General features: G+C 40.2%; 2 protein-coding genes across 6 annotated transcripts in view; one reads left to right on the forward strand and one right to left on the reverse strand.

The window, feature by feature from the left end:
- The first annotated feature begins 3,440 nt into the window (after nucleotides 1–3,440).
- Hnrnpa3 (heterogeneous nuclear ribonucleoprotein A3) lies at nucleotides 3,441–14,438 on the forward strand. Of its 3 annotated transcripts, none has more exons than XM_013028863.1 (11): nucleotides 3,441–3,580; nucleotides 5,267–5,389; nucleotides 5,476–5,622; nucleotides 5,698–5,908; nucleotides 6,215–6,304; nucleotides 6,387–6,482; nucleotides 6,572–6,652; nucleotides 7,717–7,860; nucleotides 8,569–8,691; nucleotides 8,775–8,843; nucleotides 11,586–14,438. In XM_013028863.1, exons 1-10 carry the CDS (start codon nucleotides 3,509–3,511, stop codon nucleotides 8,825–8,827), a joined length of 1,140 nt encoding a protein of 379 aa, XP_012884317.1. In that variant the 5' UTR covers nucleotides 3,441–3,508; the 3' UTR covers nucleotides 8,828–8,843; nucleotides 11,586–14,438. The 3 variants fall into 3 exon arrangements, with proteins under 3 accessions (XP_012884317.1, XP_012884309.1, XP_012884325.1); XM_013028855.1 differs by lacking the exon at nucleotides 11,586–14,438 and adding an exon at nucleotides 8,936–10,900; XM_013028871.1 differs by lacking the exon at nucleotides 11,586–14,438 and adding an exon at nucleotides 8,936–10,900 and having other exon boundaries at nucleotides 3,441–3,514.
- A 3,917-nt stretch (nucleotides 14,439–18,355) lies between these two features.
- The window catches only part of Nfe2l2 (nuclear factor, erythroid 2-like 2), a 31,415-nt gene continuing 22,077 nt past the window's right edge, over nucleotides 18,356–27,693 (reverse strand). For 2 of the 3 annotated variants that reach the window (XM_013030128.1, XM_013030121.1), the window contains exons 2-5: nucleotides 22,841–23,107; nucleotides 21,672–21,761; nucleotides 20,669–20,860; nucleotides 18,356–20,062 (exon numbers count right to left, since the gene is read on the reverse strand). In XM_013030128.1, coding sequence (XP_012885582.1) covers nucleotides 18,830–20,062; nucleotides 20,669–20,860; nucleotides 21,672–21,761; nucleotides 22,841–23,104 — 1,779 coding nt within the window. In that variant the 5' untranslated portion in view covers nucleotides 23,105–23,107 and the 3' untranslated portion in view covers nucleotides 18,356–18,829. Of the gene's footprint in view, nucleotides 20,063–20,668; nucleotides 20,861–21,671; nucleotides 21,762–22,840; nucleotides 23,108–25,439; nucleotides 25,470–27,693 lie in introns of those variants that run through there. The other variant, XM_013030135.1, reaches the window with a different exon arrangement.

Raw genomic sequence — 27,693 nt, forward strand, 5'->3', positions numbered from 1 at the left:
TAAGAGATGAGCCTAGCAGACTAAAGCTTCTGGTGGGATTAGCTCTACCCAGAGTTGTTTTTTTTTTCCTTCCTTCCTTCCTTCCTTCCTTCCTTCCTTCCTTCATGTTGTTCCTAACTCAGGACTTAGGAACTGTCCCTTAGCTTTGTCACTCAAGGCTAGTGTTCTAAAACTTGAACATTAGCTCTACTTCCAACTTTTTGTTGGGGGGCTGGGAAGTTGGCTCAGTGGCAGAGCGCTTGCCTTGCATGCCTGAGGCCCTGGGTTTGATTCCTCAGCACCACATAAGCAAAAAGAAAAAAGCTGAAGTGGTGCTGTGGCTCAAGTGGTAGAGCACTAGCTTTGAGCTGAAGAGCTGAGGGACAGCGCTCAGGCCCAGAGTTCAGGCCCCAAGATGGGACCCCCAAAAAAACCCAAAACACCCCCCCAACTTTTTGATGGGCTTTTCTGTCAGGCTAACTTTGAGCTGAAATCCTCAGATCTCAGCCTCCTGAGTAGCTAGACATGAGCCACTTGTTGCCTGGCTACGTGTCTTTAATATTTTTCTTAACATACAGTGGATGTTTCTATCTCTTTGCAGAACCAGTGTCTTTCTTCTCTTCTTCTTCTTTTTGGTGGTGCTGGGGATCCAAAGCAGGGCTTTGTGTAAGGTAGACAAGCACACTGCTACGAGCTTTATTCCTAATTGCCCTTTTGATGGCATCTGGGCTAACTGTTGTCAATGCATTCATGTTTGAGAGGTAATTTTCCTGTTTTTGTTTTGTTTTGTTTTTGGTCCTCGGTCTTCAACTCAGGGCCTAGGTACTGTCCATGAGCTACTTTAACATTCAAGCAGAACTCCACTTCCTTCATTTGTGTTTGAAAGCTTGAGTTTCAAAGCAGAAATTTGGATTAAAAAAATGTACTATGGGGTTTGAAGTCCATTTGCATTATCACATAAAATGACATTACATTTGTCAATAAAAGTTTTGTTAGACTCTTTAAATATAACTGCAAATTGTGAATGGTTATAAAAAATGTTTTCATGTATTTTACTACTTATAGATCAGAATTTATCAATGAAATTGACTGTTCAGAATATGAAGAATTCATCCATAAAAAGTTTGGATCAAAAGTGCAAAAAAATCAGGAAGTAAGTGACTCACAACTATAATCTTAACTACGCAGGCAGCTGAGATATGAGGGCACCAACCCAGGCAGAAAAACTCTGGAGACTTGTTTTTAATTGACCAACAAAAAGCTGGAGGTGGAAGGGTGGCTCAAGTGATAGGATGCCAGCTGTGAATAGAAAGAGCATCAAGGGAGAGGGAGGCCCTGAGTTCAGGCTTCTGTACCATGCCTTGAGGAAAAAAACAAAAACAAAGTTTTTGCAAAGTTTTAAAAAACAAAAGATACTTGTAGCTGGGGACAGAAGAGAAAAACTGGGAAAGAGTGAGGGAAGGGGTGACATTGTTCAAAAAGAAATGTTCTCATTACCTGACTTATGTAATTGTAACCGCTCTGTGCAGCACCTTTATATAATAACAATTTAAAAAATAAAAAATAAATAAAAGGCAAGAAACAAGATTCAATTCTAAGTCTTACAGGATCAAGAACTTCAAGAACTGCAGGACTCTTCTGAGTTACCAAAGGGCCTCAGCTCTGGAGGAAATGCTTAAACAAAACCAACGTCTAAAAAACACATATACTCAGCATGAATAACAAATCTTGATAAATTCAAAGGTTGAAATAAACCCACATTTAATTAAAGGGCAAAAAAATCAGAATAAATGGACTGACATAGTCTTACCAGGTTTCATTCAAATGAAATACAATTCAAAGAAAGAGAAACAGAAATTATTGACTAGAAAACACCTAGATAAGGCTGACCTATAGTGAAGTCAGGTGATCATTCTTAATGATACAGATCACCCTTACAGAGTCTCAGTGTAAAGAATTTCTTACTAACATCCTTAACACTGGGGTTTTTCTGTGTTCCCAGAATGGATCAGGTTATCAGATTACCAAAATGCTGGTATTAACTAGATACCAAAGGTATTATCTTTCTAATCTCAAGCCTGATAGACTGTGTACATAAAAATTTGCTTGTCATGCTGGAATCAGAGCAGCAAGAAAATAGCGTTTGGAAGGTATTTCATCCAACTTAAAAAGCTAGGTGACCAGTGTCCACAATAGAGTATAGCTTTGTCCATGTTTCCCAAATATAATGTCTGTCTTTCCTGGACATCTACACATTCTTACCCTTTTCTGGTTCATTTTCCAAAGTCCAAGCCGTCCACTTCGTACTTGGTAGCACAAATTTTCTTTTCAAAGAATTTACAATGGAACTAATTATGTTTAATCCTTTTGAGAGAAGTCAAAGATACCTTTTTCTTTTCTTTTTTTTTTTTAATAAGTTGGTTATTTGGATTGCTAAAGTAAAATACAAGACATTCCCTAGCAGGGAAAGGTTTGTCAGTTGTAGCATTTAAAAAGAAATTCCGTTTCTTTAACTATGGACCTACAATTTATTAACTGGCCTGTCGTGAGCACTGGGAGACCACTTGTTTTTTTTTCCACTTTCACTGGGAGAAAACGAAGTTCATGCAAAATACGGTAAAAAAGACGTAAACGTTCCCTGGATAGGGAAAGTATTAGCTCTCTAGAGTTCTCATTCACAGTCATCTTCACAAACGTTGGCATTGGCAATAGGTGGGCCATTGACGGGAGCGCTTCTATACATATTATTCTGTGCCCTAAGCAGATGTGACCGCTTGTTTGTTCTCCCCTCCACAGCTAGAAAAGCATTAGCGAGCATCTGCGACCTAACCTGGGATCAGTGTGCCTAGCGCCCTGACCTCCGTCAGCCCGGCCTCAGGTCGTCAAGGGGAAAACCAGTGGGTCAGCCTCAGGCGAGGCCCGGGCCAGGCCCGGACACAGGCAATGTCACCGTCGCGCGGATTTCAGGACAGGCCCTCCCGGTGGGCGTCGCAGTCACTGGAATCCGGCAACTGAAAACGTTAGCAGTTATCCATTGGACACGGAGGGCTTTCTAGCAATTGACGGTACAGGAAAATGTGTTTTTTAACTTCAGAAACGGGACCGGGAAGGATTCAGAAATAGGGACGAAAAAGCCCGCGCGGGGGAGGGGCAGGCCGCGCGAGAAGAAAGGGAAAGGCCTTTCTTTCAGGTGACGCGCGGTCAGGAGACGTTCTCCCGACGTGGGCGCTCACCATTGGCCGAGCCCTTTTTGACGTGCCGACAGCCGCCCAGGCGCGAACAGCGACCAGAGCGGCACTTCATTGGATGTTAGTGAGGCGCGCGCGCTCCCGCGACCCGCCAAACCTCCGCCCGCCAACCCGCTGGTCTAGTCCCCCTTCGCTCCTGACTGGCCACGCCCCTTCCCGAGATCGCCCCTCCCCCGGCAGGCCGGCGGCGCGCGGAAAGAGCGTCACGTGACGACTAGCCCCGCCTCTTCCTCTCGGTCCCATATTGAACTCGAGTTGGAAGAGGCGAGTCCGGTCTCAAAATGGAGGTAAAACCGCCGCCCGGTCGCCCCCAGCCCGACTCCGGCCGTCGCCGCCGTCGCCGGGGGGAGGAGGTATTAGGGGGAGAGCGGGGGGTTGATGGGTAGCAACCGGCTTGGGGGGCCTGGCGGGGAGCGGGGAGGCCGGGTGGACCGAGTCGGCCGTCCCGCGCTCTGCGTTGAGACGGGCGGCGGGTGGGGGAGGGGAGCAGGCCTGTGAGGCCTCCTCGGGGCTCCTCGCCCGCCTCGCCCGCACCTTCGGCCTCACTGGTGGCCCACGGAGACGCAGCGTGGTCGGGGGACCCCTTAGGAGGCCAGGTGGCCCGCCGGCTGCGCGGCCTCGGATGCGTGGCCCAGAGCGGCATGGCGGGCCTTCCCGGGAGCGGTTGGGAGGAGGTGGTGGGGGAGGGGAGGGGACGAGCAGGCACATCCGGGCGATCGAGCAGGCGGGCGGCGGCCACATCGACTCCGATCCGCCGCCGCGTTACGAAATGGCGCATTGGTCCGCAATGGCCGCCGCCTCGCTGCGTCGCCGGGAAAGAGCGCGGGATTGGAGAGAGATGGCGGGAGGCGGCCCGGCGTTGCCGAAAATGGCCGAGAAGCTCCGGGGCGCGGTGCTTTTACTGAAGTTCTCCGGGCGCGATTCTAGGCCTTTACGGAGCACGGCGGCGACCAGAACTGGTGAAATTGTTTAGCCTGTTAACAGCTCCCGGTTGGGGTTTTTTTTTTTTTTTTCTGGAGAGCCTGCCAATTTAAACTGCTTCCTACAGTATTTAGAATGGTACTACTCAGATCCCCATGTGGGTGAAGTGCTTTTTATTGTTGTAGAATTTGAAATTTACAATGTGTAGTAGTGAAATAGGAACTAGGTATTTGATAAAAAAAGCCTGAATATCCCGTTGTTTGTTTTGGCTCTGGTGGTATTTTATGAGTTCTAGTTTCTTAAGTGTTTGAGATTTATGTACGTGTTCTATTTCTTCAGTTTTCGTGTTCTTACGAAATACTTTTAGTCAACAGGGAAAGTGGATTAACAGGCTGTTAACCGTTTAACCTAGCATACGAAGATCTCCTAACTTCTCTGTTTCTAGAGGACATTAGAATATAAATGTGAACCCCTTTAATTAAGGGACTTCAGATGATCGAAATTCGTGCGTGATTGTGGCAATTTTGTAGCATTGGGAAACAATTTCAGGTTGCATCTTAACTTTTTAATGAGCATTTCTGTTTTGTGCTTAACTCTGGTCAGGCAGTATATACTGTACACGACGTAAGTTGTATTTGGATCACTTGACCATATGATGTAAATGCACATATTGTATCATGTAACATTGATAGCAGAAAGCTACATGGTTTGCTTATCTTTCAATTTTTTTTTTTGGTGGAAGAGATGTTGGTTTAGCCTAGGAATGCCTATTGTAATGTTGATTTTTCTCTAGATTTGCCAGGTGTATTTTGCAGGCTGTCATTTCAAGTTAGATTTTGGAAGTGTAGACTAGGAATACTTCAAATGGAGTGGTTGAACATTCTGGATACCGTGCTTCTTAGAAAATGACTGATTAAAATAATCTCTTCCTGGACACTTAGTTGCAGCGTTGAAGAAAGGATTTTTTTTATTCTGGAATTATTTTGATTTAAAGTAATTCTTGGCGCCATTTTAGGTAAATTAATTGGTCAAACTGTTAATGCTACAGGAGCTTACAAAGAATGCAAATTTTAAAAAAATTACAAGAAATAATAAAACATAATGATTCTTTTTCCTAGGGCCATGATCCAAAGGAACCAGAGCAGCTGCGGAAGCTGTTTATTGGTGGTCTGAGCTTCGAAACTACAGATGATAGTTTAAGAGAACATTTTGAGAAATGGGGCACACTCACAGATTGTGTGGTAAGTTAAAGGGAAGAAAAAGATTCTTAGGAAGGGTAGAGGACCTGTGGAGGTATACTAAATTTTTTACATTTTTTATTTTGTAGGTAATGAGAGATCCTCAGACAAAACGTTCCAGGGGCTTCGGTTTTGTGACTTATTCTTGTGTTGAAGAGGTGGATGCAGCCATGTGTGCTAGACCCCACAAGGTTGATGGACGTGTTGTGGAACCAAAGAGAGCGGTTTCTAGAGAGGTATTTCAATACCTTGTTGTATTATATATGGAACAGTGAAAGTTTGGCTTTTTGACTTAATTTCTTTATCTGTAGGATTCTGTGAAGCCAGGAGCCCATCTAACAGTGAAGAAAATTTTTGTTGGTGGTATTAAAGAAGATACAGAAGAATATAATTTGAGAGACTACTTTGAAAAATATGGTAAGATTGAAACCATAGAAGTTATGGAAGACCGGCAGAGTGGAAAAAAGAGAGGATTTGCTTTTGTAACTTTTGATGATCATGATACAGTTGATAAAATTGTTGGTAAGTAAAAATACTGGAATTTGAATTTTTAGTTTCAACTAAATTTGCTAAGTTGCTTAGCAAATTTTGTTGTATTTACTAACCTAAAAAGTGGATAGGTCACTTTCTGTAAATTGCACCTGTGTGACCAGCATCTAGTTCAAGAGTCAACATTTTAACTTCCCAGAACATTCCCTTACCCTGACTCAAGACTCAGCTGTCTTATTGACAGTGTGTTAATGAGGTGCATAATGACAGAGGTTATCATTTTTATGTTCTTTTCCAAACATAAAATAACTTTCTTTTGTTTGATTAAAAAAATTTTAGTTCAGAAATACCACACTATTAATGGGCATAATTGTGAAGTGAAAAAAGCCCTTTCTAAACAAGAGATGCAGTCTGCTGGATCACAAAGAGGTAAGTAGATCTGTTACACGCATATAATAAATGAGTGATGTTAGTGAAATTCTTAAAAACCTTAACTTGGCCTGTGTTAAAGGTCGTGGAGGTGGATCTGGCAACTTTATGGGTCGTGGAGGAAACTTTGGAGGTGGTGGAGGTAATTTTGGACGTGGTGGAAACTTTGGTGGAAGAGGTAGGATATATACTTCAGTTGTAAGTACAAATGTATCTTGAACAGTAACTTGCATATATAATTTTAATTCATATCTTTGCTTTCCTTAGGAGGCTATGGTGGTGGAGGTGGTGGCAGCAGAGGTAGCTATGGAGGAGGTGATGGTGGATACAATGGATTTGGAGGTGATGGTAAGCTTACCCTTATTTCGTCTAAATTAGGTTAGACGGATTAAATACACTTTTAAACTCTTCAGAAGAGTGAACTTTCTCCTTGGAGATTGACCGTTAGTCCTTTTTGGCCAAAAAGATACATTTTACTGTGGGCTAGGGATATGACTCATGATAGAGCATAGCCTGCAAGCTTGAAGGCCCTACTCCTTTTTTCACCCCCATCCCCAAGAATCATCTGTGTTAGCAGTTGAGTTACTGGGGCTTTTTTGGAGGGTGCAGGTACTCAGGCCTACTTCACTCAGTTTACTTGCTTACTACTTGAGCCACGCCTCCATCTTAGCATTTTGCTGGATAATTGGAAATGGAGTTTTGTGTGAGATGGCTTCAGACTTTGCCCTCCTGATGAGCTAGGTTTGTAGACATGAAGCACCAGGGCCAAGCTGGCCTTGTTTTTCTTAGTGAAATTTAAACATTTAACAGATGAATTTTGTTTTCAAGATTCAGTTAAGATTCTTACTGTTAATGGCTAAGCATTAGAGTTTTGTTTTTGTCGGTTCTTTTTGGGGAGGGGGAGGGGCGGTCCCGGGGCCTGAACTCGGGGCTTAGGCACTGTCCTGGGCTTCTTTTGCTCGTGCCACTTGAGCCATAGCACCACTTTGGCTTTTTCTGTTTATGTGGTACTGAGGAATCCAACCCAGGCTTCATGCATGCTAGGCAAGCACTCCACTACTGAGCCACGTTCCCAGCCCTATTTTCAGGTTTTATAACGTTTATTGGCTTGCCAGTTGATTATAAATAATATGAAACAAATTCAGTATCTTCATCCCCTTAATGGTTTTTTTTTGGGGGGGTCTGGTCATGGGGCCTGAACTCTGGGCCTGGGCGCTGTCCCTCAGCTCTTCAGCTCAAGGCTAGCGCTCTACCACTTGAGCCACTGCGCCACTTCCGGTTTTTTCTTTTTGCTTATGTGGTGCTGAGGAATCGAACCCAGGGCCTCGTGCATGCAAGGCAAGTGCTCTACCACTGAGCCACCTTCCCAGCCCCTCCCCTTATAATGTTTTATGTGGTTTGTTTTCATTCAGGTGGCAACTATGGCGGCGGTCCTGGTTATAGTAGTAGAGGAGGCTATGGTGGTGGTGGACCAGGTTATGGAAACCAAGGTGGAGGATATGGTGGTGGTGGAGGAGGATATGATGGTTACAATGAAGGAGGAAATTTTGGTGGTGGTAAGTTTGCTTTTATTCATTTGTTAAATATTCGATACTCTTTTTCATTACAAATGTTTAAAACATATTTTTAACACTTTAATAAAATACAATAGTAGAAAAATAGAGACTGAAGCTAATTTTCTTTGGCCATAAAGTAAAGGAGTAAATGTATCCTTATTTCTTAGAAGTAGTAAAGTGGGCCCTTCTAAACTAGGAAATAGAACATGCAAATTGAATACTTGAATTTTGAAGTGAATAAGGGTACCATCACCGTCTGTGGTCTTAGCTAAAATACTTTTGGGTTTTTTTTGGGTGGGGGGGTCCAGTCGTGGGGCCTGAACTCTGGGCCTGGGCACTGTCCCTCAGCTCTTCAGCTCAAGGCTAGTGCTCTACTAGTTGAGCCACAGCGCCACTTCCGGCTTTTTATTTTTTGCTTATGTGGTGCTGAGGAATTGAACCCAAGGCCTCAGTCATGCAAGGCAAGCGCTCTACCACTGAGCCACCTTCCCAGCCCTGGGTTTCTTCTTTAACCCATGTCTTGGGTCTGTTATGGAACCTCTGTGGTAAAGGGAGGTTGGTAGTTTTTTATGATCTTGGTCATTTCATAGAGTTGCACGTAATTGTTGTAGAGTGTGCTACCATGGTCGTCAGAGGTAGAATTCCATAATTTTAAGGGGATAAAACTTGGGTCTGGATAAACTACAAATAAAATCTTTGCAATTTTAGGTAACTACGGTGGTGGTGGCAACTATAATGATTTTGGAAATTACAGTGGACAACAGCAATCAAATTATGGACCCATGAAGGGGGGCAGTTTTGGTGGAAGAAGCTCTGGCAGTCCATATGGTGGTAAATAATTTTTAGTAAAAACTTTTAGAGCCACTTAAGCTTAAAAGTTTGTGTATTTGAAAATTCTGCCTTTGTATTCCCAGGTGGTTATGGATCTGGTGGTGGAAGTGGTGGATATGGTAGCAGAAGGTTTTAAAAACAACAGAAAAAGGGTAGGTATCTTTAAATTTTTATTATGATGATAAATAATATGTGGAACTGTTCGCTGACTGTAATAATTTTTTTATCCTGTATTATTCAACAGGCTACAGTTCTTAGCAGGAGAGAGAGCGAGGAGTTGTCAGGAAAGCTGCAGTTTACTTTGAGACAGTCGTCCCAAATGCATTAGAGGAACTGTAAAAATCTGCCACAGAAGGAACGATGATCCATAGTCAGAAAAGTTACTGCAGCTTAAACAGGAAACCCTTCTTGTTCAGGACTGTCATAGCCACAGTTTGCAAAAAGTGCAGCTATTGATTAATGCAATGTAGTGTCAATTAGATGTACATTCCTGAGGTCTTTTATCTGTTGTAGCTTTGTCTTTTTCTTTTTCTTTTCATTACATCAGGTATATTGCCCTGTAAATTGTGGTAGTGGTACCAGGAATAAAAAATTAAGGAATTTTTAATTTTTCCATATTTGTGTAGTTCAGTTTTTCTACATTTTAGTACAGAAACTTTAACAAAATGCAGTTTTGAAGGTGTTTCCTTGTGAGTTAACAAGTGAAGATTATTGTTAATTACTATTTTGTATGAATTTTGCTAAAGTTAACTGTAAAGAAACACCTACTGACTTGCAGTTTAAGGGGAATCTGTTCTCCTCATTTCCAAACCATGATACGAATGGGCGCTGACATGTGGAGAGAATAGATACTTGCATGTATGCATTGTGTGTTTTAGATACATAGGATTGGGTATTTAAATTAGCATATTTGTGAATTTAATAGCATTAAGATTACCTTCAAATGAAAAAAAACCCTCAAAATCCCTATTTGGTTTTTGTGCATTTTCTTTCAATGTAATCATGGTTTTAGTGTGTTTTAAGATTTGCTGAATCGTAGCTGTATTTAGAACATCTCCATTCTACATTTACCTTGATCACATTGAGAATGACTGCTACCATAGTTTTGGAGTGTAAAGCATGTCTGCTGCCCTCTATTTAAATTTGTAAAGGGTAGTGGATGTTTTCCCCATCCCTTTAGAAACCATTCTTAATTTTTGATTCAGGACCACTAAGTGTGCAATGTCTGAGCATATTAGTGGATACCTGATTTTATTCTGTTTTTCCTTTGAGACCCCTGAGGCCTATAAGTTTTATTACTTTCCTTGGTTTAATTTCTCCATGCAAGTTTTCAGAGCAAGAGAATAAAAAGACACTTCATTGTCAAATCCTTAACTGGCTGGCATGCTTTCCTGTTTGTACCCCACACATTTTTCTGAGTGAATCCAAGGATAAGATATAATTGTCCAAAAGAACAAATGCAGCAGATATGTAGCACAGTTGCTTAGTACAAGCTTCTCACTTCCCAAAGACCTGGATTGAAATTTGGGTAGTTTTTGAGTTCTTAGTTAAATTCCTACAGAACACACTGTTACTCCTGTGTATATTTCAATCTAAATCTTGTTGGTATGAGTTAGTGATCTTGTTTGGAAGAATGGTTGAGAAGAGATTTCAATAATAAGGTCATACATTATATAAACCAATGTCTACTGTTTGCGCCAGCTAGTGCTTTCAATTTCACTCAAACCCTTAGTATGTGCCCTGCTGTTACTCTTTATTTGACAGTGAACGTTGAATTCAAGATTTTTACGTGGTTTTTAAAGTACTAAGCAAAACAAGCAATAAAAAGGGGAATGGGGCGTGCTAGTGTTTGAATATGCTCTCTTGTTGCTCTAATTCTGTGCATTATTAATATTTGGATGCATGCAATGCCAGCATGGAAATCGGTCTTCACAGATACTGAAGTTTTCCAGAAAACACTCAAACCAATAAATGTATCAAGACAACATTCCATTGTTAATGGGCATATGTGAATAAGCAGTGTAGAAAATAGGCTTATATTAGAAAATGGTTAAGTCTTATTAACATCAAGTGTGGTTATATAAATGGACACTGTCAATGTTCATAACTTGGGTACTTGGTCAAAATAATGCTTGGGAAACATTAAAATTGAGCTAAATTGTCTCAAGTTTTTTTTATTCGTTATAATAAAGGTTGAAGGAATGGGGAAGATTTAACATTTCCTGTTTATATGTTTGTGAAATTGTTTGACACAACCTTGACAGTATCCTTTAATGGCATCTAAGGTTAATTGTACTGTTAACCAACTTTTTATGTTCTGGAACTAGTTTAATAGTTAAAATATTTCTCAGTAAGTGGATGTTTACAACCTATAAGCAGGTGTGTTCTGTATGTGACCTGTTTATAAGTTGTATTAGGTTAGCTTTGATGAACAGTGTGGAAAAGTAAGCCATGAGGAGGGTGATTTAACCAGCTTTAAAGGACCTAAGTTATGCTTTCTAAAGCACAGTGTGGATCAAAGGAAACTCACTAAGACAGGACTTCAGCAGCCTTTTGATTATGGACAAGTCAGCATAAATAAAGAATGAGAAGGCAGCAGCAAGAGCTTCAACTACAGAGGAGTGAAAGCATAAGATACTATGATGATAGTGAGCAGCTTTCCAAAAGCTAGTTAAATCTGCTTATTACAACTGAAATATCGAAGAAAGTCTAGCAGGAAGGAGTTCTTCGCCTTTTGGAACATCAATGAGATAGTTGCCACAGACACTAGGTCTAGCATTTAGACCTGCGAGGAAGGGCAATAAGGATTAGGTAAGGCTTGAATTTGAATTTTTTCACTAATTAAAGAGTGATTTTTTGTAAAGCAAGGTAAGAGTAATCTTTTTGATTTGCAGGTTGAATGTGAACCCTACTTGCCTAAATGAGGAATGTCTTTCCTACCATCTTAAATACGAAGGTTTCTGGCTGGGTAAGGTTTGTAGCTCACAGTAAAACCTATGACATTTATTTTCCCACAAATCTATTACATATTTAGAATTTCATCCCCCACTAGTAGGGACATTGGCGAGATTCTCAAGCTGAATTTTTGGTACCACATTCAAACTTTAAAGCCTTCGCTTTTTTAATTCCCCTGCAATAACCATTAGTGTTCATAAGTTAGACATGGCATTTTTTTTCATCTATATAGATAGAGTTCATTAAGTGTCTAGGGTAATACAGTTTCCAGTAAAGGAAAGTATGAAAACTTTATTGTAATAAGCATAACTTCTGACATGATTAAGCTGCCAATCCTCATGCTTAGGAAAAACACAATGAATTTAACACAGTTGATGAAACAGGATCTCTGTTCAAGTGTCCTCAAGTTATCTTGCACGCAAACTTAATTATTTGTACCAGCAGGTTAAATTTTGTTTGGTTTATCTTAACAGTAAGGTTCTGATACTACTTCTAAAAGTCACCTTTCCCCCCACATTTTGGTTGCTACTTAAATCAGTTGCTGATTGTCATAAGGGCTACTTTTTCTGCCCTAAAAGGGCTTGTTAAAAATTGAGGTTTAATTTATTAACACTTCAGGGGACAGTCACTCCAAATGTACTAGTTTCTAAGTTGTAAGTCAGTGTCTTAACATGAACAGCAATAGCTCACCAGAGTGTATTTGCAGAGAAAGGTTGGGTCTAGATCAGAACTGGAATTTCTCAATCAGAATTAAGGTAATAACCTTTCTACATGGTTTAGTTAAAAAAGGGAAACTTTCTTTTAAAGGTATTTTCATTTCATCTGAAATAAAGTGATTTTATTTAAACACAGTTCCATTGTCATTTCTGAAAAATCAGTTATAGTGCCAATAAAGGATGTTATAGGAAATGGTCAGGGGAAATTTCAATCTTTAAACCTATAGGTTTTTGTTTCCAATACTGCATTTTTAAGGTAAACTTACATATTTTTCATGTCCTAAAAATAACTGGTAAAAGTCTCACTGTTAGAGGACTAAATAGAAATAGGCTTAAATTCAAGGTTTTCAGTTGTCTCAGTATGAAATACTTCTCAACTTTCAGGTTGGTGTCACAAAGGTAGTGCATAAGCATGCTAATGATGCAGAAGTTGTGTATGGTTTGTTAGCCTGTCCACAATTTTAGAGCTTGTTTTCTGATTTTTAAGACATAAGAGGTGGTCTGTAATGGATTTAAATGTTTCATTTGTAGCATAATGAAATGTTTACAGAAAGATAACTTTTTCATTAAACTATTTTTTAGAAATTTGTGTCTTGTTTTGTTACTTTAGTGTTCATAATACAGGTAAAACTTCGATAGCAAAAGCTTGTTTTAAAAGGAAGTCTATTGAATGGAAAGGTTAGAATAAAGGTACTTTTGAAGATTTACTGCTATTTTTAAAAGGACACTTATATCTTGGACAGGAGTAATTGGGCAATTGGATGCATGAGAAGAAACACGCTGGGAAAGAATTGTGTGTTGGGGGTAAAGTGGTTTCTTACACTTGAATAGACAAATGGAACATAATTTTATGAGTAGGGGAAAGGTTATATGAAAACGTTAACCTACAGCAAATTTAACCCAAATGAAAGGTACAAGGATATGCTTATAGTCACTAGATTTGGTTATATTGGTTGTAGTTTGGGTTGATAATGTGGTTTTAAAACTACAGCATTGCATATTGGTATTTCTAGCTTTAAAAGCTTAATAGCTGTTAGTATCATTTGAATATGCTTTGAGTTGAAGTATTCTAGAGTCAGATAAGGATTTTGTGGTTTGCTGTTAACAGGATCCTAAGGTTCTCATATCAAACTGGTTTTATATAAGTGTGTTATGTACAGTTAAGTGATCTTAAGTAGATGTATATCTTAATAATACATGATACCTGAAGTCAGAACAAGAATACTTACAGGAAGCATACTTTTTTTTCAGAATGAAAACAACAGGGAAACATTTGAGTGTTGCAGCTATTAAATTGGAAAATGCAGTGTTTCTTTGCAAATATGGGACCTTGTTCTATATTATATTGGTTTAACTTTGGATTGAATGAATTATGTCAAGTTTTGGGCCACTTAGCAAAATAAGCTAATTTTGCTTATCCTGATTTCAGACTGCCATGTAATGGCAAGGGGTGCGGTTCGTTGAGCTGCATGCATGTTAATGTAACTAATTGGCAAAGCTCTGAAAGCTAGCTAGAAAATAATTCCAGTGTTGGTGTAGTAATGGGTCAAGTTAGGCAAAGGGGTTAATTAATGGCTTTGGATTATTTTAAAGGTAGAGCTGGTTAAATTGGGCTAAGTTACATCCATGTATAATCATGAATGTAATTAAATGGTTTTTAACAGGAAAGGTTTCTGTTAGATGTTAACAGACTTTTCTTAATAAACATGTAGATTTACATTCTTTAAAATACACCAGGGCTAGAGGTATGGCTGAAAGCCCCCAGTTTAAACCCTCGTATCACCAAGGCATTTGTCACTTTCATTGGGTTGTTGATTTGTAGTCAAATCTCACTGTCTTGATTTCAATAGGTATTAAAGAATGTAATTAAGATTTTGTTACTCTCATTCTTAAATTTTGTCAATCCGATTTAAGCAACTTAGCTTTGTTTTGACCATTGTCAAGTTATTTGGAAGTTTTGTGTTCATTTCTTTCTGGCTGTTCGATAATATCAACAGACCTTCTCAAATGGTGACCTTATGTGCATACATGTGGAGTTTAGATATTTCAGTGACTAATAAAGTATTTTGTGACTTAGTAATGTGTGCTTTATACATTAAATGAGGTCTTAGTGAATCTGACATCTACATTTTGAGTTTACATGGTTGTCAACAACGATCAGATTTGTGCTGATTGCAATAAGTCATAGCACTGAATCCCATTGTGGTTTGTTTCCAAGATTGTTGAAGGAAATACTATGAAAATAACCCATCGAAATTCTAAAAGAAATTTAAGTTCTATCCACATTAAGAACTTAGATTTCTGGAGCTAGGAATGTGGCTTAGTGGTATAGTGCTGCCTAGCATGCATGAAGCTCTGGGTTCCATTTCTGCACCACATAAAAAGTCGGAAGTAGTGCTGTGGCTCAAAATGGTGGAGTGCTAGTCTTGGGCAAAAAAGCCTCAGGGACAGTGCCCAGACCTTGAGTCCAAGCCCTACCCAGAACTAGCACCAAAGATGTGCGGTCTGGGAAGGTGATTCAATGGTAGATTGCTTGCCCATGCCTTAGGCCCTGGGTTCGATTCCTCAGCACCACATAAGCAAAAAGAAAAAAAGCTGGAAGTGGTACTGTGGCTCAAATGGTATAGCGCTGGCCTTGAGCTGAAGAGCTGAGGACAGCACCCGGGCCCAGAGTTAAGGCCCCACAACCGGACCCAAAAAATAAAAAATTTATGTGCAAAGTGAAGATAATGCTAACACCAAATGATTTGGGATTTTAATAGGTTGACTAGGAAGTTTTGGGATTTCTTTTTAATGCAGTTTTACAGTGATTTTTCCCTCAGTAAAACTGGTAGATTGTAAGTAGAAAGAATCTTGAATATTAAGTGTGAACACATTTGAACAGCCCTTCAAAAGAGTTACAGAAATTTCAGCAAACGTAGGTTTTATATTAATATGAAATGAAAGTTCACCTCATGGTACAATAGATGCGAACTACAGAATTGAACTTAGAACTAAATTATGGTTTAATAGTTTGAGGTCAGGTATAAAAGTAGAAATGGGCCAGGTACAGGTGACTCATGCCTGTAATTGTAGCTACTCAGGAAGCTGAGTTCTGAGGATCAATAGTTTAAGCCAGCCTGGGCAGAAAAGTCCCTGTGAGACTAATAAACCACTTAAAAACGAGTGGTGCTGGGGCTTGAGTGGTGGCATGCTATCTTTGAGCACAGAGTCTTGGGGATAGTGCGCATACCCTTAGTTAAAGCCCCACAACCAAAATAAAAAAATGACGTAGGATTTGTTCTACTTAGAAAGCTTAGCAAATCTTATGTTAGTGTTTGATATATGGCCTTAAAATTCTATCTAAGCCAGCTAAATTACATAGCGGAGCAATTTTTTTTTCTTGTCAGTAGTGGGGCTTGAACCTAATTAGGGCCTGGGCACTGTCCCTCAGCTCAAGGTAAGTGCTCTACCACTTGAGCCACAGCGCCACTTTGGTTTTCTGAGTGGTTTGTTAGAGATCAGAGTCTCATGGAACTTCCTGCCTGGGCTGGCTTTAAACTGCGATCCTCATCTCAGCCTCCTGAGTAGCTAGGATTACAGGTGAGAGCCTTTTTTTATGAAATACAGATGGAGATCTGCTTCCATTTGCTCAAGAACTGCTGTTCTCCCATCACCAATTCCAGGTGCTCCCAATAAGGCTGCCCCCAAAGATATGCCTCCAACTCATTTGCAGTTTTGTAAGACCATTGTTCTGAGATTGGAAAAGTGTCCTCTCCTTTGCCATCATCACTAAAAGAAATTCTTGATGGCACAAGAAAAATAGGACACAGCATTTTCCCATGTCCCAGACCCATTGGTCCTTCAACTCATTTAAAACCTAAGCCTTTTAGTCATTAGTCCAATTCTGCTATTGAGCTCATTGTTTTTGTCATATAACCCCAAATACCCTATTGCAAGGCCAAAGAAAATAGGTAAAAATACATTTATAAAAGTTCTTACCAGGTGGAACTTCTGCTTTACAAATGAAACAAGCTTTGAGGGTTGAGTTGCTAGAAATCTTTCTAGGAATTGATGGGCAGTAAGCCCAGTTAGTCTATTTCCAGGGCTGGTAGACTTGTATACCATTTGGTCCTAATGGATTGATAAGACCAAGGGAATGATTAGCTACGAGTGCCTATTCTAAACATTTTTTGACAGCAGACAGAGCACAAATGACAACTGTCTAGGTGGAGTGAATTTGTGCTGTGAATGGTGTGTGTTAGTCCTGGTTTTGTGGGCTGTTTTTGCTGCTGTTTTGGTGCCACCAGGGCTTGACCTCTGCTTCCCACCCAGATTTTCTTGGTCACAGCTAATGCTATCACTTGAGCCACAACTCCAGTCCAGCATTTTGCTTGACAACTGGAGGTAGAATCTTAGGGACTTTTATGTTCAGTCCAGCTTTGAACTTCAATCTCACAGATATTGGCTTGAACAGTTAGGATCACAACAGATGCAGCACCTGAAGCCATCTGAAGACGTTCAGTTTAGCCATGTCGGATCCACATCTACAATTACAGCATTCCTGGAGGTAGAAGCTGGCTTGAGCTATGTGGCAAAACCCTTTCTCAAGAAAAAATGGGACTTGAGGATGTAGGTCTGTGAGATTGCTTGCCTAGCATGCACAAAGGCCCTGGCATGTTTGGTGGCACCCATTTTCAAAATATTTTGAGGGGTCTTACTTTTGTATCCTCTATAATAGGTGTCCAAATACATTTAAATGTGAACTTTTTTTTCCCAACCTACTCTATTGAGTTCCCTATTCCTGGGCAACTCAATTCAATCTCTTTTTTGGGGGGGGGTCCGGTTGTGGGGCCTGAACTCTGGGCCTGGGCGCTGTCCCTCAGCTCTTCAGCTCAGGGCTAGTGCTCTACCACTTGAGCCACAGTGCCACTTCTGGCTTTTTGTTTATGTGGTGCTGAGGAATCGAACCCAGGGTCTCAGGCATGCAAGGCAAGTGCTCTACCACTGAGCCACCTTCCCAGCCCCTCAATTGAATCTCTTAAAAGGTATTCTGAAATGCAAATCCAATACCTTCTACCCTTTGCTCTTATGGTCTTGAACCAAAACCAAGCCACTGTGATAATTTATTAACTAACTTCCCAAATGGTCTCTCTGTCCCACTCTAAACCTCATCAACCAGAAGGGCCATTTCCTGCTTAACATGATGATAGCTCCTCACTTGACTCTAGGCTAATGCCCTTCTGAAGGCTTACAAGACTTTGTGTTGTGCCTGCCCTCCATACTTCCCCTGGCTTCACACTTCTTCTGGTCCATTAATGCTGTCCATTTTTTCAATTTGGCCTTGGCCTTTGAACTTGCTCTGTTGGCAATTTCAGTATGGCTTCCTATTTACAACCCAATTAACTTTTTATCTGTCTTCGCACTCTTTTCTAATAATGCTTAACTCCCCTTCATTAAGATTTAAGTTCTGGGAGCTCAGAGATACTAGTTTTGTTATTGGTACTACAAATAATGGAGGCATTTGTTGATTAAAAAAAAAAATCAAGGTTTTCATGTCAATAGGTACCAACACATTTACTTGGTTGAAATGTACTTGGCTATTGAAACTATCAATACACTTTCTTTGTAACCTTAGTACCATGCTTGCACCATAACATTAGTACCATACTGTTCTTTTTGTGGATGTGTGTTCTGGTTCTGGGACTTGAACTCAGTGCCTGGGTGCTGTCCCTGAGCTTGCTTTGCTCAGGAGCAGACCTCAACCACTTGAACCACAGCTCTACTTCAGCTTTTTTGGTGGTTAAAAGGAGGTAAGAGTCTCATGGGCTTTCCTGTCCCAGTGGGCTTTGAACCAAGATCCTCAGATCTTAACTTTATGAGTAGCTAGTATTATAAGTGACAGCTACCAGCACCTGGCTCAAAACCATTCAAAAATAAAATTTCCATTGTGTTAAATAGGTGATTATCCTATAGAAAATACTGTTGTGGATAAAAAAATGAATCCAAACAAATAACAATCATAATACTCCTTTATTAGTGCCAGCGCTTTAGGTTGTTTTTTTTTGCCTGCATTAAACAATTTAATATAAAAATGCCATTTTTCATATTTATTTTAAAAAACTATGGTTAGTTTTGCAATGATTTGCTTTTAGCTGGAGGTCCTGTCCTATCATATAAATCTATGAATGTAACAAATGAGATTAAGAACAGTATAAATAAGTCCTGTAGTATTTACACTTACACAAAAACTAGCTCAAACTGTGTCTTAAGAAATTAACTTCACTGTTAAAATGAAACTACTGATTCAACATACTGATACTTTAATGTTTTTTAAAGTTTCATATTTTCTACACTAGTTTCGGCTATTTTGCATAGAATTACTTTGTAAAGTATGTTTCTGTATTTCACATCACAGGAGGTTTTAGTGTAAACAGTACAAAAAAACCCCACAAAATTCATGAGCTCAGAAAAGGTCAAATCCAAACCTAATTTTTCTTAACATCTGGCTTCTTACTTTTGGGAACAAGGAATACATTGCCATCTCGTGTTTGCTGCAGGGAGTATTCGCTTGGAGAGTAAGGTTTTCCATCTTCATCACGTAACATGCTGAAGACCTCAAGATACAAGGTGCTGAGTTGTTTTTTCAGTAGGTGGAGGCTTTTGTCATTTTCTCCTTTTTCTTTGAGTAATTTTTCTTTTTCATCTTTTAAATGACCTAAGTCTTGTTCCAGTTCTACTATATTTTCCAGTTTTCTTTTTCTGCAATTCTGAGCAGCCACTTTATTCTTACCCCTCCTACGTATATCTCGAATTAAGGCAAGTTGAGCTTCATTGAATTGCTCTTTGGACATCATTTCATTAAAGTCATCAACAGGCAGATTAATGATTTTTTCTACAGGGAATGGGATATGAAGAGCCTTTGCTCTAAGCTCATCTCTTGTGAGATGAGCCTCTAAACGGCTTGTATGTTTGTCTTTTGTGAATGGGGCTTTTCGATGACCAGGACTTACAGGCAATTCTTTCTTTGGTGTGTTTTCACACTGGACATCATGCATAGGAGCACTGTGCCCTTGAGTTGGTGACAAAGGTTCCACTGTATTCTCAGAATGCACTACTGGCTGTGTTTTAGTACTATTTTGTTTGACACTTCCAGGAGCACTATCTGGCTCTTCCATTTCAGAATCACTGAAGCCTGGTGGTGGGTCTCCATAGATGGAAGATTCTACTGAGTGTTCCGGGGATGCTATGCTGAAACTTGTGTTAAGTGAAATGCCCGAGTCAGAATCATTGAATTCTGTTGTGCTTTCAGAATGCTTTTGGTTGAAAGCTTTACAGAATGATAGATCAGTCTCATCAATGAACCCACTGAGGAATTCAGAGAATGATTGGCTTGTAGTAACAGAAGAGGGCAAGCTGTTGTGGACAGTGGGTTCTCCTATAAAAACAGAATAGCAGTCATCACCCAAATCTGTGTTTAATGTGGCATTTGGGTTTATCGAGTTCACTGTCAGCTGGCTGGGATCTTCTGTAGAGAGGATGCTGCTGAATGAATCCTCAAAATCATTAATAAAATGTGGACTGCAATTCCCTACTTCCTTTTCCAGTGAGGGGATTGAAGAGTACAAATGGTAATTGTTGTCAATTTCTGTTGGTTTGCCTTCTGGGCTTGGAACCTCGCTAGTAGTCACAACCAGCTTTTCATTTTCAATATTAAGACACTGTAGGAAAGAAATTTATATTTATGATTCAAGATTAAATGTTCTTTAATAGCTAATCCAATCTGGTAAATTCCCCATTCTCTTCAAGGTGTTCTAAAATTCAGAGATAATTTCCATTTTGAGTTGATGAATATACCTAATCTTTAGGTACCATTTTCAGTGTTCCTAGGGCACACTTCAGGTTTAGAACTGTTCTTAAATATTCAGCCCATTTAACAAAAGTGCTGTTAAAAGTGAGTATTTGTTTGGGGAGAGGACAAAACGGCGGGTCACACAAATGGAAGAAGAGTGAGCACGTGTAGTTATATTCATTGTGCATTATTATATAAATTGAGGGTAGGGGTGGGAGGTGGGGTAATGGGGAAGAATGATGGGGAGGGGGACACTGACCAAGAAGCATTGTACTGGACTTACGTAATTGTAACCTTTGTATGACTTAATTTTTTTGAAAAAGTGAGCCTGGACAGCTCTCATGACTAAAAGCACCTTCAAGTACTTCTTGTTAAGTAGGTAGCATATAATTAATAAACAGATCTCCCAACTTAAAGTATTAAATATATAATATAAAAAATATGCTTCTTCAGTACTGAATTAGTTCTTGGTTACCTGCAGTTCTGGAATGGAAAGTAGCTCTTCCCAAACTTGCTCAAAGTCCTGCTGTATGGTGTTTAAATTAGTCATGGCTACTTCAAAAGGTGTTTCAAGTGACTGAGCCTGATTAGAAGCTGCAAAGCCTGGGCTCTCCATGTGACTGGGAATATCCAAAACGAGTGACTGATGAAACGTAGCTGAAGAAACCTAAAATTGACAGGACATTTACTATATGAGTAAGCTCCAAAACACTATCCTAACACTTTAAGACAGAACCAGCTAGTTATATATTTTACTGACTTACAATTCCTATACAATATTTTCCCACTACCCAAATGACTTCAAATTTATAATTTAATGGCTTATTTTTATCCCAGGCATAAAAAAACCTTCAAAATGGGTAAGAACAAGTTTTAGAACCCAGTTTGTATCTGTAGTATCTAGTATAATTCATCAAACAATAAACTGAATTTGGGTGCCGGTGGCTCACACCTGTAATCCTGAGATCTGAGGTCAGATTCAAAGCCAGCCTGGACAAGAAAGTCTGTGAGACTCTTATCTCCAAGTAACCACCAAAAAAGGAGGCAGAGCTGTGGCTTGAAATGATACTTATCCTTGAGCACAAAAGCTTAGGGACAGTACCTAGACTCAGTTCAAGCTGCAGGACCAGCACACACACACACACACACACACACGCATGCACGCACGTACGCACATGCACTAACTCAAGTCTTCACTTGTTACTTAGCTTTAATGGTTCTTAGCAAAAAATCTGTATATACCTATAATAAATGAGTTATTTCCATGGTTATGCCTATTCATGTTTGTGGTTATTCAGTAACAAAGGTTTGTGGTTTTGTATTGTTTAAGGGTGTTTTTAGAGGCAGATATACTACTGCTTTCTTGACAAAATATTTCCTTGGTAGAAGTTTCCCTCCTATTGGAGTCACATTAAAGGAATTAAACTAGGATATGTTCAATGTAGTTACAGAATTTTACTATTAATCACATTTTATACCTCATCATCATCTACAAATGGGAATGTCTCTGCCATAAGCTGCATGCAGTCATCGAAGTACAAAGCATCTGGTTTGGGAATGTGGGCAACCTAGATTAAAAGGGAAAGACAAAAAGGAACAAAAAAGTTAAAATTTTAATTGTCATGCTAAAGATTTGTGATTTGTGTAAGGTTCATGATTAAGGTCCATAAATGTTTACAATCTAGTAATTATTTCAGCAATCAGTTTGGTGCACAAACTTAAACCAGACTACATAAATCTTAGCTTCTCCTTTTTAAAACCTAATTAATACATTGCTGGTAGTCAAACCTAGGGCCTCATGCACATTAGGCAAGTGCTTTACCACAATTCTTTTGAATAAAACAATCTGAGAAATTAATTTGAGCTTTTTTTTGGGTCAGTTGTGGGGCTTGGTGACGTTGGGCCTGAGTGCTGTGGCTTGAGCTCAGTCTAGGCACTGTCCCTAAGCTTTTGTGCTCAAGGATAAGTACTCTATCATCATCACTCTCTTAGAACAGAGAGTATGCTTAATCATAGGAGTGAAACTATATCCAAGGTTGCAGAATAATGAAAAGGGGCAGTTGGGCTTTGGGCCAGGGCTCTGACAAAACCATCATGCTGTTCAGTCTTCCATTTTTTGTTGTTGTTGTTGGTGGTGGTGGGGCTTGGGAGCTGTCCCTGCACTCTTCAGCTCAAGGTGAGCACTCTACTACTTGAGCTACAGCACCACTTCCAGTTTTCTGGTGGTTAATTGGAGATGAGTTTCCTGGACTTTCTGCCCCGGTTGGCTTTGAGCCACGACCCTCAGATCTCAGCCTCCTGAATTTAATTTGAGCTTTATTTGCTCAGTTACATTAAGACAATTCCTGCCATAATACCACATACTACCATAAGCCTACATTCTAGTTTCATTACTGTCTGCATTTTTGTTGCCAATAATGTAATTTACAAGGTTCTTTCATGTGATTTGTGGCTCCCTAATCCACAAAGTAATTAAGTAGCTCAGGTATTGAACTAATCAGGAGGCTGAGAATGGGAACTTAATAAATTGACAGGGTCACAAAGACATAGTAAAAGGCAGAGTTGAAACTCAAATCCAGATATTCTATTCTGTTTACATTTCCTTAAACTCTGCTATATACTTTCCCAAGAATTGAGTATGTCATACCTGGGAGTAGTTGGCAGATCCACTGGTTTCTGACTGGATGTGCTGGGTAGACTGAACTGGGAGGAATTCACCTGTTTCTTCATCTAGTTGTAACTGAGCAAAAAAGGCTTTCTCTTGTTCCTTTTGGAGTTGTTCTTGTCTTTCCTTTTCAAGTTTTTTCTGTTTTTCCAGCTCATACTCCTTCTGTCGCTGACTGAAGTCAAACACTTCTCTACTTACCCCAAGATCTATATCTTGCCTCCAAAGTATGTCAATCAAATCCATGTCCTATGTTTAAAACAAAAACAGAAGAGATCATGGTTAAGATGGTCCACATAGGTCAATTCACATAGGTCAATTCACAGTATTCCATTGTTCACAGTGGGCAATTACAAGCAAAATGAGAATGAGAACACAAATTCAGTGTTCTGAAATAGCCAGTTAATTTCTTCAGTCTTTTTACCACCACATACCCATCCGTTCTAATGTATCTATCACTAATGAAATGATTAGGTTGGTAGAGGTGAGAGAAGTTAGAAAGAAATGTTCCACATGTCCTTGAATTAAATCTCAAGCCAGGCATTGGTGGCTCATACCTGTGATCCTAGCTACTAAGGAGGCTAAGATCTGAGGATTGCAGTTCGAAGTCAGCTCAGGTAGGAAAGATTGTGAAACTCTATCTCAACTACCAAAAAGCTAGAAGTAGAGGTGTGGCTCAAGTGGCAGAGTACTAGCCTTGAGCAAAAAAGCTCACAGACAGTACCAAGGCCCTGAAATTGAGCCTGATAAATGGCAGGTATGCACACACACAAAACAACTCACACTTGAGTCTTAAGAGCATACAAATTGCAGCATGACATATTATGAGAAAGAGGATTTCAAGAACACTGAAAACTCATGGAGTTTTCTTTTTTTGGGGGGGGGTGTCCGGTCGTGGGGCCTGAACTCTGGGCCTTAGCACTGTCCCTCAGCTCTTCAGCTCAAGGCTAGCACTCTACCACTTGAGCCACAGCGCCACTTCCAGCTTTTTTTTTCTGCTTATGTGGTGCTGAGGAATCAAACTCAGGGTCTCATGCATGCAAGGCAAGCACTCTACCACTGAGCCACTTTTCCAGCCCATCATGGAGTTTTCTTTACCTTCCTCAGCATGTGTAGTTGATAGAGGGACATCTCCAAGTTAAACTGACAGTTATAAAATAATTTTTATTTTTCCCCTTATACTGGGTTATCTTCATTTCCTGTTACTCTTGTCTCTGTGATTTACCTATTAAATAATTTCCTGATGACTTGAGCTTTACTTCCCAGGACATGAACAAGTTGGTAAAGAGAAAAGCTGCCTGAGTTGAATTTATAAATACCTTTTTTGGGGTAAGGATGGTCTGGGGACCCATCCTAGGGACCTTGGCATGCTATAAGTAAATAGTATATCACTAGGGGTGACACGTCTAGCCAAAAACTAAACATTTCTCTAAGGAAAGACTGATGGTACAAAAAATTTAAATATACAAAGATTTTTTTTTTTTGTCGGTCGTGGGGCTTGAACTCTGGGCCTGGGCGCTGTCCCTCAGCTCTTCAGTTCAAGGCGAGCACTCTACCACTTGAGCTACAGTGCCACTTCCGGTTTTCTGGTGGTTTATTGGAGATAGGAGTCTCATGGTCTCTCCTGCCCGGGCTGGCTTTGAACCGAGATCCTCAGATCTCAGCCTCCTGAGTAGCTAGGATTACAGGCATGAGCCACCAGTGCCCGGCTAAATATACAAAGATTCTTACAAATAGGAAATGGTCATTTTTAGTAAGACACCATATAAGAAAGAATGTATATGGTACATTCTCAACCAAAAACATGCCAAAGCAGCTTTTGATTTGTTGCCAATTTTCTGAAAATTATAAACAAGTAGAAAATTTACATCATTTTATATGTAATCATTCATATTGAAAATAAAGTGAAATTGAGGTTGGAAAAATCAAGACATGGGAAAATAGGAGTTGGGATCTGATGGCTGGTGTTTATGGTATGTAAAAATCTGGCTCACACCGCAATCCTAGCTACTCAGAAGGCTGAGATCTGATGATCATGGTTTGAAGCCAGCCTGGGCCTGAAAGTCTTTTGTGACTCATCTCCAAATAACCACCCAAATACTGGAAGTGGAGCTGTGGTTCAAAGTGGTAGAGTGCTAGCCTTGAGCAAAAAGCTCAGGGACAGTGCCCAGGCACTGAGCTCTAGACTTATGACTGACCAAAAAACAAACAAGAAACAGCCAATGCTTCAGTTCTTACTAGGGTTGGCACAGCACAAGACTGACTGTAGGGTAGAGATCTAGAGCTCCTGCTCCTCTAGCTTTCCACAGACAAAAATAACCACTGTTCCTTCAGTCTATTTTTACCCAACAAACAAAGCATAAGCTGCTTCTGGAAGCAGCACTAGCTGGCCTCCAGCTAGTTGTCTGAATCCTAAGTGGTATGGAACTGAATTCATAGGAGTCACCCTAGCCTTGGACAATAAACTTGTTAAGGGCTTCCTTATATGCAAGGCACTGTTCAAAATACAAACAAACTATTACATAAACTATTACGTTTTACAAATAAAGAATACTGAAGTTTAGTCTGAAAAGTTACTCACCAAAAGTGGTTAAGTAAAAGTGTAAATCCTGGCAGTCTTACTCAGGAGTGTGTTTTTTTTTTTGGGGGGGGGGTCCGGTTGTGGGGCCTGAACTCTGGGCCTGGGCACTGTCCCTCAGCTCTTCAGCTCAAGGCTAGCGCTCTACCACTTGAGCCACAGCGCCACTTCCGGCTTTTTTCTTTTTGCTTATGTGGTGCTAAGGAATCGAACCCAGGGCCTCAGGCATGCAAGGCAAGTGCTCTACCACTGAGCCACCTTCCCAGCCCAGGAGTGTGATTTTTTTTTATTTTATTTAAACTAATTGACCAGTGGCTCCTAAACTGGGCAGATAAAAAAATCCACTGAAGGGCTGGGAAGGTGGCTCAGTGGTAGAGTGCTTGCCTTGCATGCATGAGGCCCTGGGTTCAATTTCTCAGCACCAGATAAGCAGAAAAAAAAAAAAAATCCAGAAGTGGTGCTGTGGCTCAAATGATAGAGTGCTAGCCTTGAGCTGAAGAGCTGAGGGACAGTGCTCAGGCCCAGAGTTCAGGCCCCACAACCGGAACTTCCCCCACCCCCCATAAAAAAGAAATACACTGTAATGGTTGTGTGTGTACATATATATGTATGTGTGTATATATGTATATAGATCTAAACACACATACACTTTGCCTTGCAATCTTGATGTGGTCAGTGTACTGAAGGTTGTTTTAAGCACTTGTCAGCTTCCCAGAAAAGAGCAACAAAACATACAACCTAGGACAGTCTGTCATTTACAAATAGCTAAATTGGCAGTGAGTCCAACTTAAGCATAACTCCATTTTAAAACTGATTTGTGCCGGGCACTGGTGGCTCACGCCTGTAATCCTAGCTACTCAGGAGGCTGAGAGCTGAGGATCACAGTTCAAAGCCAGCCCGGGTACAAAAGTCCGTGTGACTCTTACCTCCAATAAACCACTAGAAAACCGGAAGTGCCTCTGTGGCTCAAGCGGTGGAGCACTTGCCTTGAGCTGAAGAGCTGAGGGACAGAGCCCAAGCCCAGAGTTCAAACCTCACGACTGACCAAAAAAAAAAAAAAGATTTGTTTCAATTTAATAGACATGTTTACCCATGTAAAGAGGATCCAGAGTATCCAGAAAGCCACTTTAAAATTCCAATTTCATCATTTCGCACTGACTCTAGATACAGCATAGTATCCTATCTAGACTTTTCCCCCTCAAACTGAAGCTATCTGACTGAGAGATATTCAGTATATTCACATCCAAATGCTAAATTAAGGAATCTAAGGAAGTCATGATCCTGTGATCTTAATTAAACTCTAGTTTCTCTCTACAAAACAGGTAGAACCTGTTTCTACACTTCTTGTTGGACTCTTCATGGATCAATATAACAAACCCAAATACTTCATCTGTACTTGAGGACTACTTCACACAACCTAAGCAGGAAAGTTTGTGAAACTTCTCTCCAAATAACCACCAAAATGTCAGAAGTGGAGCTGTGTCTCAAGTAGCAGAGCACTATTCTTGAGCACAAAAGCTCAGGGACAGTGCCCAGGCCCTGAGTTCAAGACTCATGACCAGCACAAAACAACCAACCAGAAATGGAGTGGTAGCTCAGTTGGTAGAGTGCTTGTTGCTAGCCTTGAGCAAAAAAAGGGAAAGCACCTAGACCCCAAGTTTAAGCCTCAGTACTAACACACAAAAGAAAAGAGCCTATAAATGTAAAATATGCAAATGTTGTTTAGCACGTTGACAATGATGGGTACTTGCTTTAGGTGAGAACAAACTCTAGGCCAGTGGATAATAACCTATGGTCCTTACAAGTGGGGCCTAAAATAACATTGTGATTAGTTAGAAAAAAATCACTTTTCCCAAATAAATAATATCACTGAAGCAATGAAGCTGTTTGGTCTTTCAAAGAACAAATCTGAAAATGACAACTAGACATGCACATGTGTTGTAAGTTTAAACATTAAAATAATAAAGGATTGAAGCACCTTCCGAAGCAAAGCAGAGGACATAATTTTTGTGAATGACAGTAGTGGTTCTGCTGTTTGTTACTATTATGACCAGATGTTAAGAGCAGTATACCTCAACATACTATTCTGCATCCCATTCGATCTCCACTTGGTTCTTACCATGACTGTCCTTCAAAGTACACTCCAAACAAATTCAGTATTCTTTTGTTTTTAATTTTCTATAACATGATGAGAAAAGAACCTCTTGATGGATGTTTATCAACAGACAAGAAACATGAAGCAAGAAACATCATTTAG

Source organism: Dipodomys ordii, unplaced genomic scaffold (genome assembly GCF_000151885.1).
Source record: "Dipodomys ordii isolate 6190 unplaced genomic scaffold, Dord_2.0 Scaffold5, whole genome shotgun sequence".
In the NCBI taxonomy this organism is placed as follows: domain Eukaryota; kingdom Metazoa; phylum Chordata; class Mammalia; order Rodentia; family Heteromyidae; genus Dipodomys; species Dipodomys ordii.

Coding starts and splice junctions, on each gene's coding strand:
- Hnrnpa3 (XM_013028863.1), top strand. CDS start 3,509: ATGGAGGTAAAACCGCCGCCCGGTCGCCCCCAGCCCGACTCCGGCCGT. Junction 6,653..7,716: donor CAATGGATTTGGAGGTGATG/GTAAGCTTACCC, acceptor GTTTTCATTCAG/GTGGCAACTATGGCGGCGGT. Junction 7,861..8,568: donor AGGAGGAAATTTTGGTGGTG/GTAAGTTTGCTT, acceptor TTGCAATTTTAG/GTAACTACGGTGGTGGTGGC.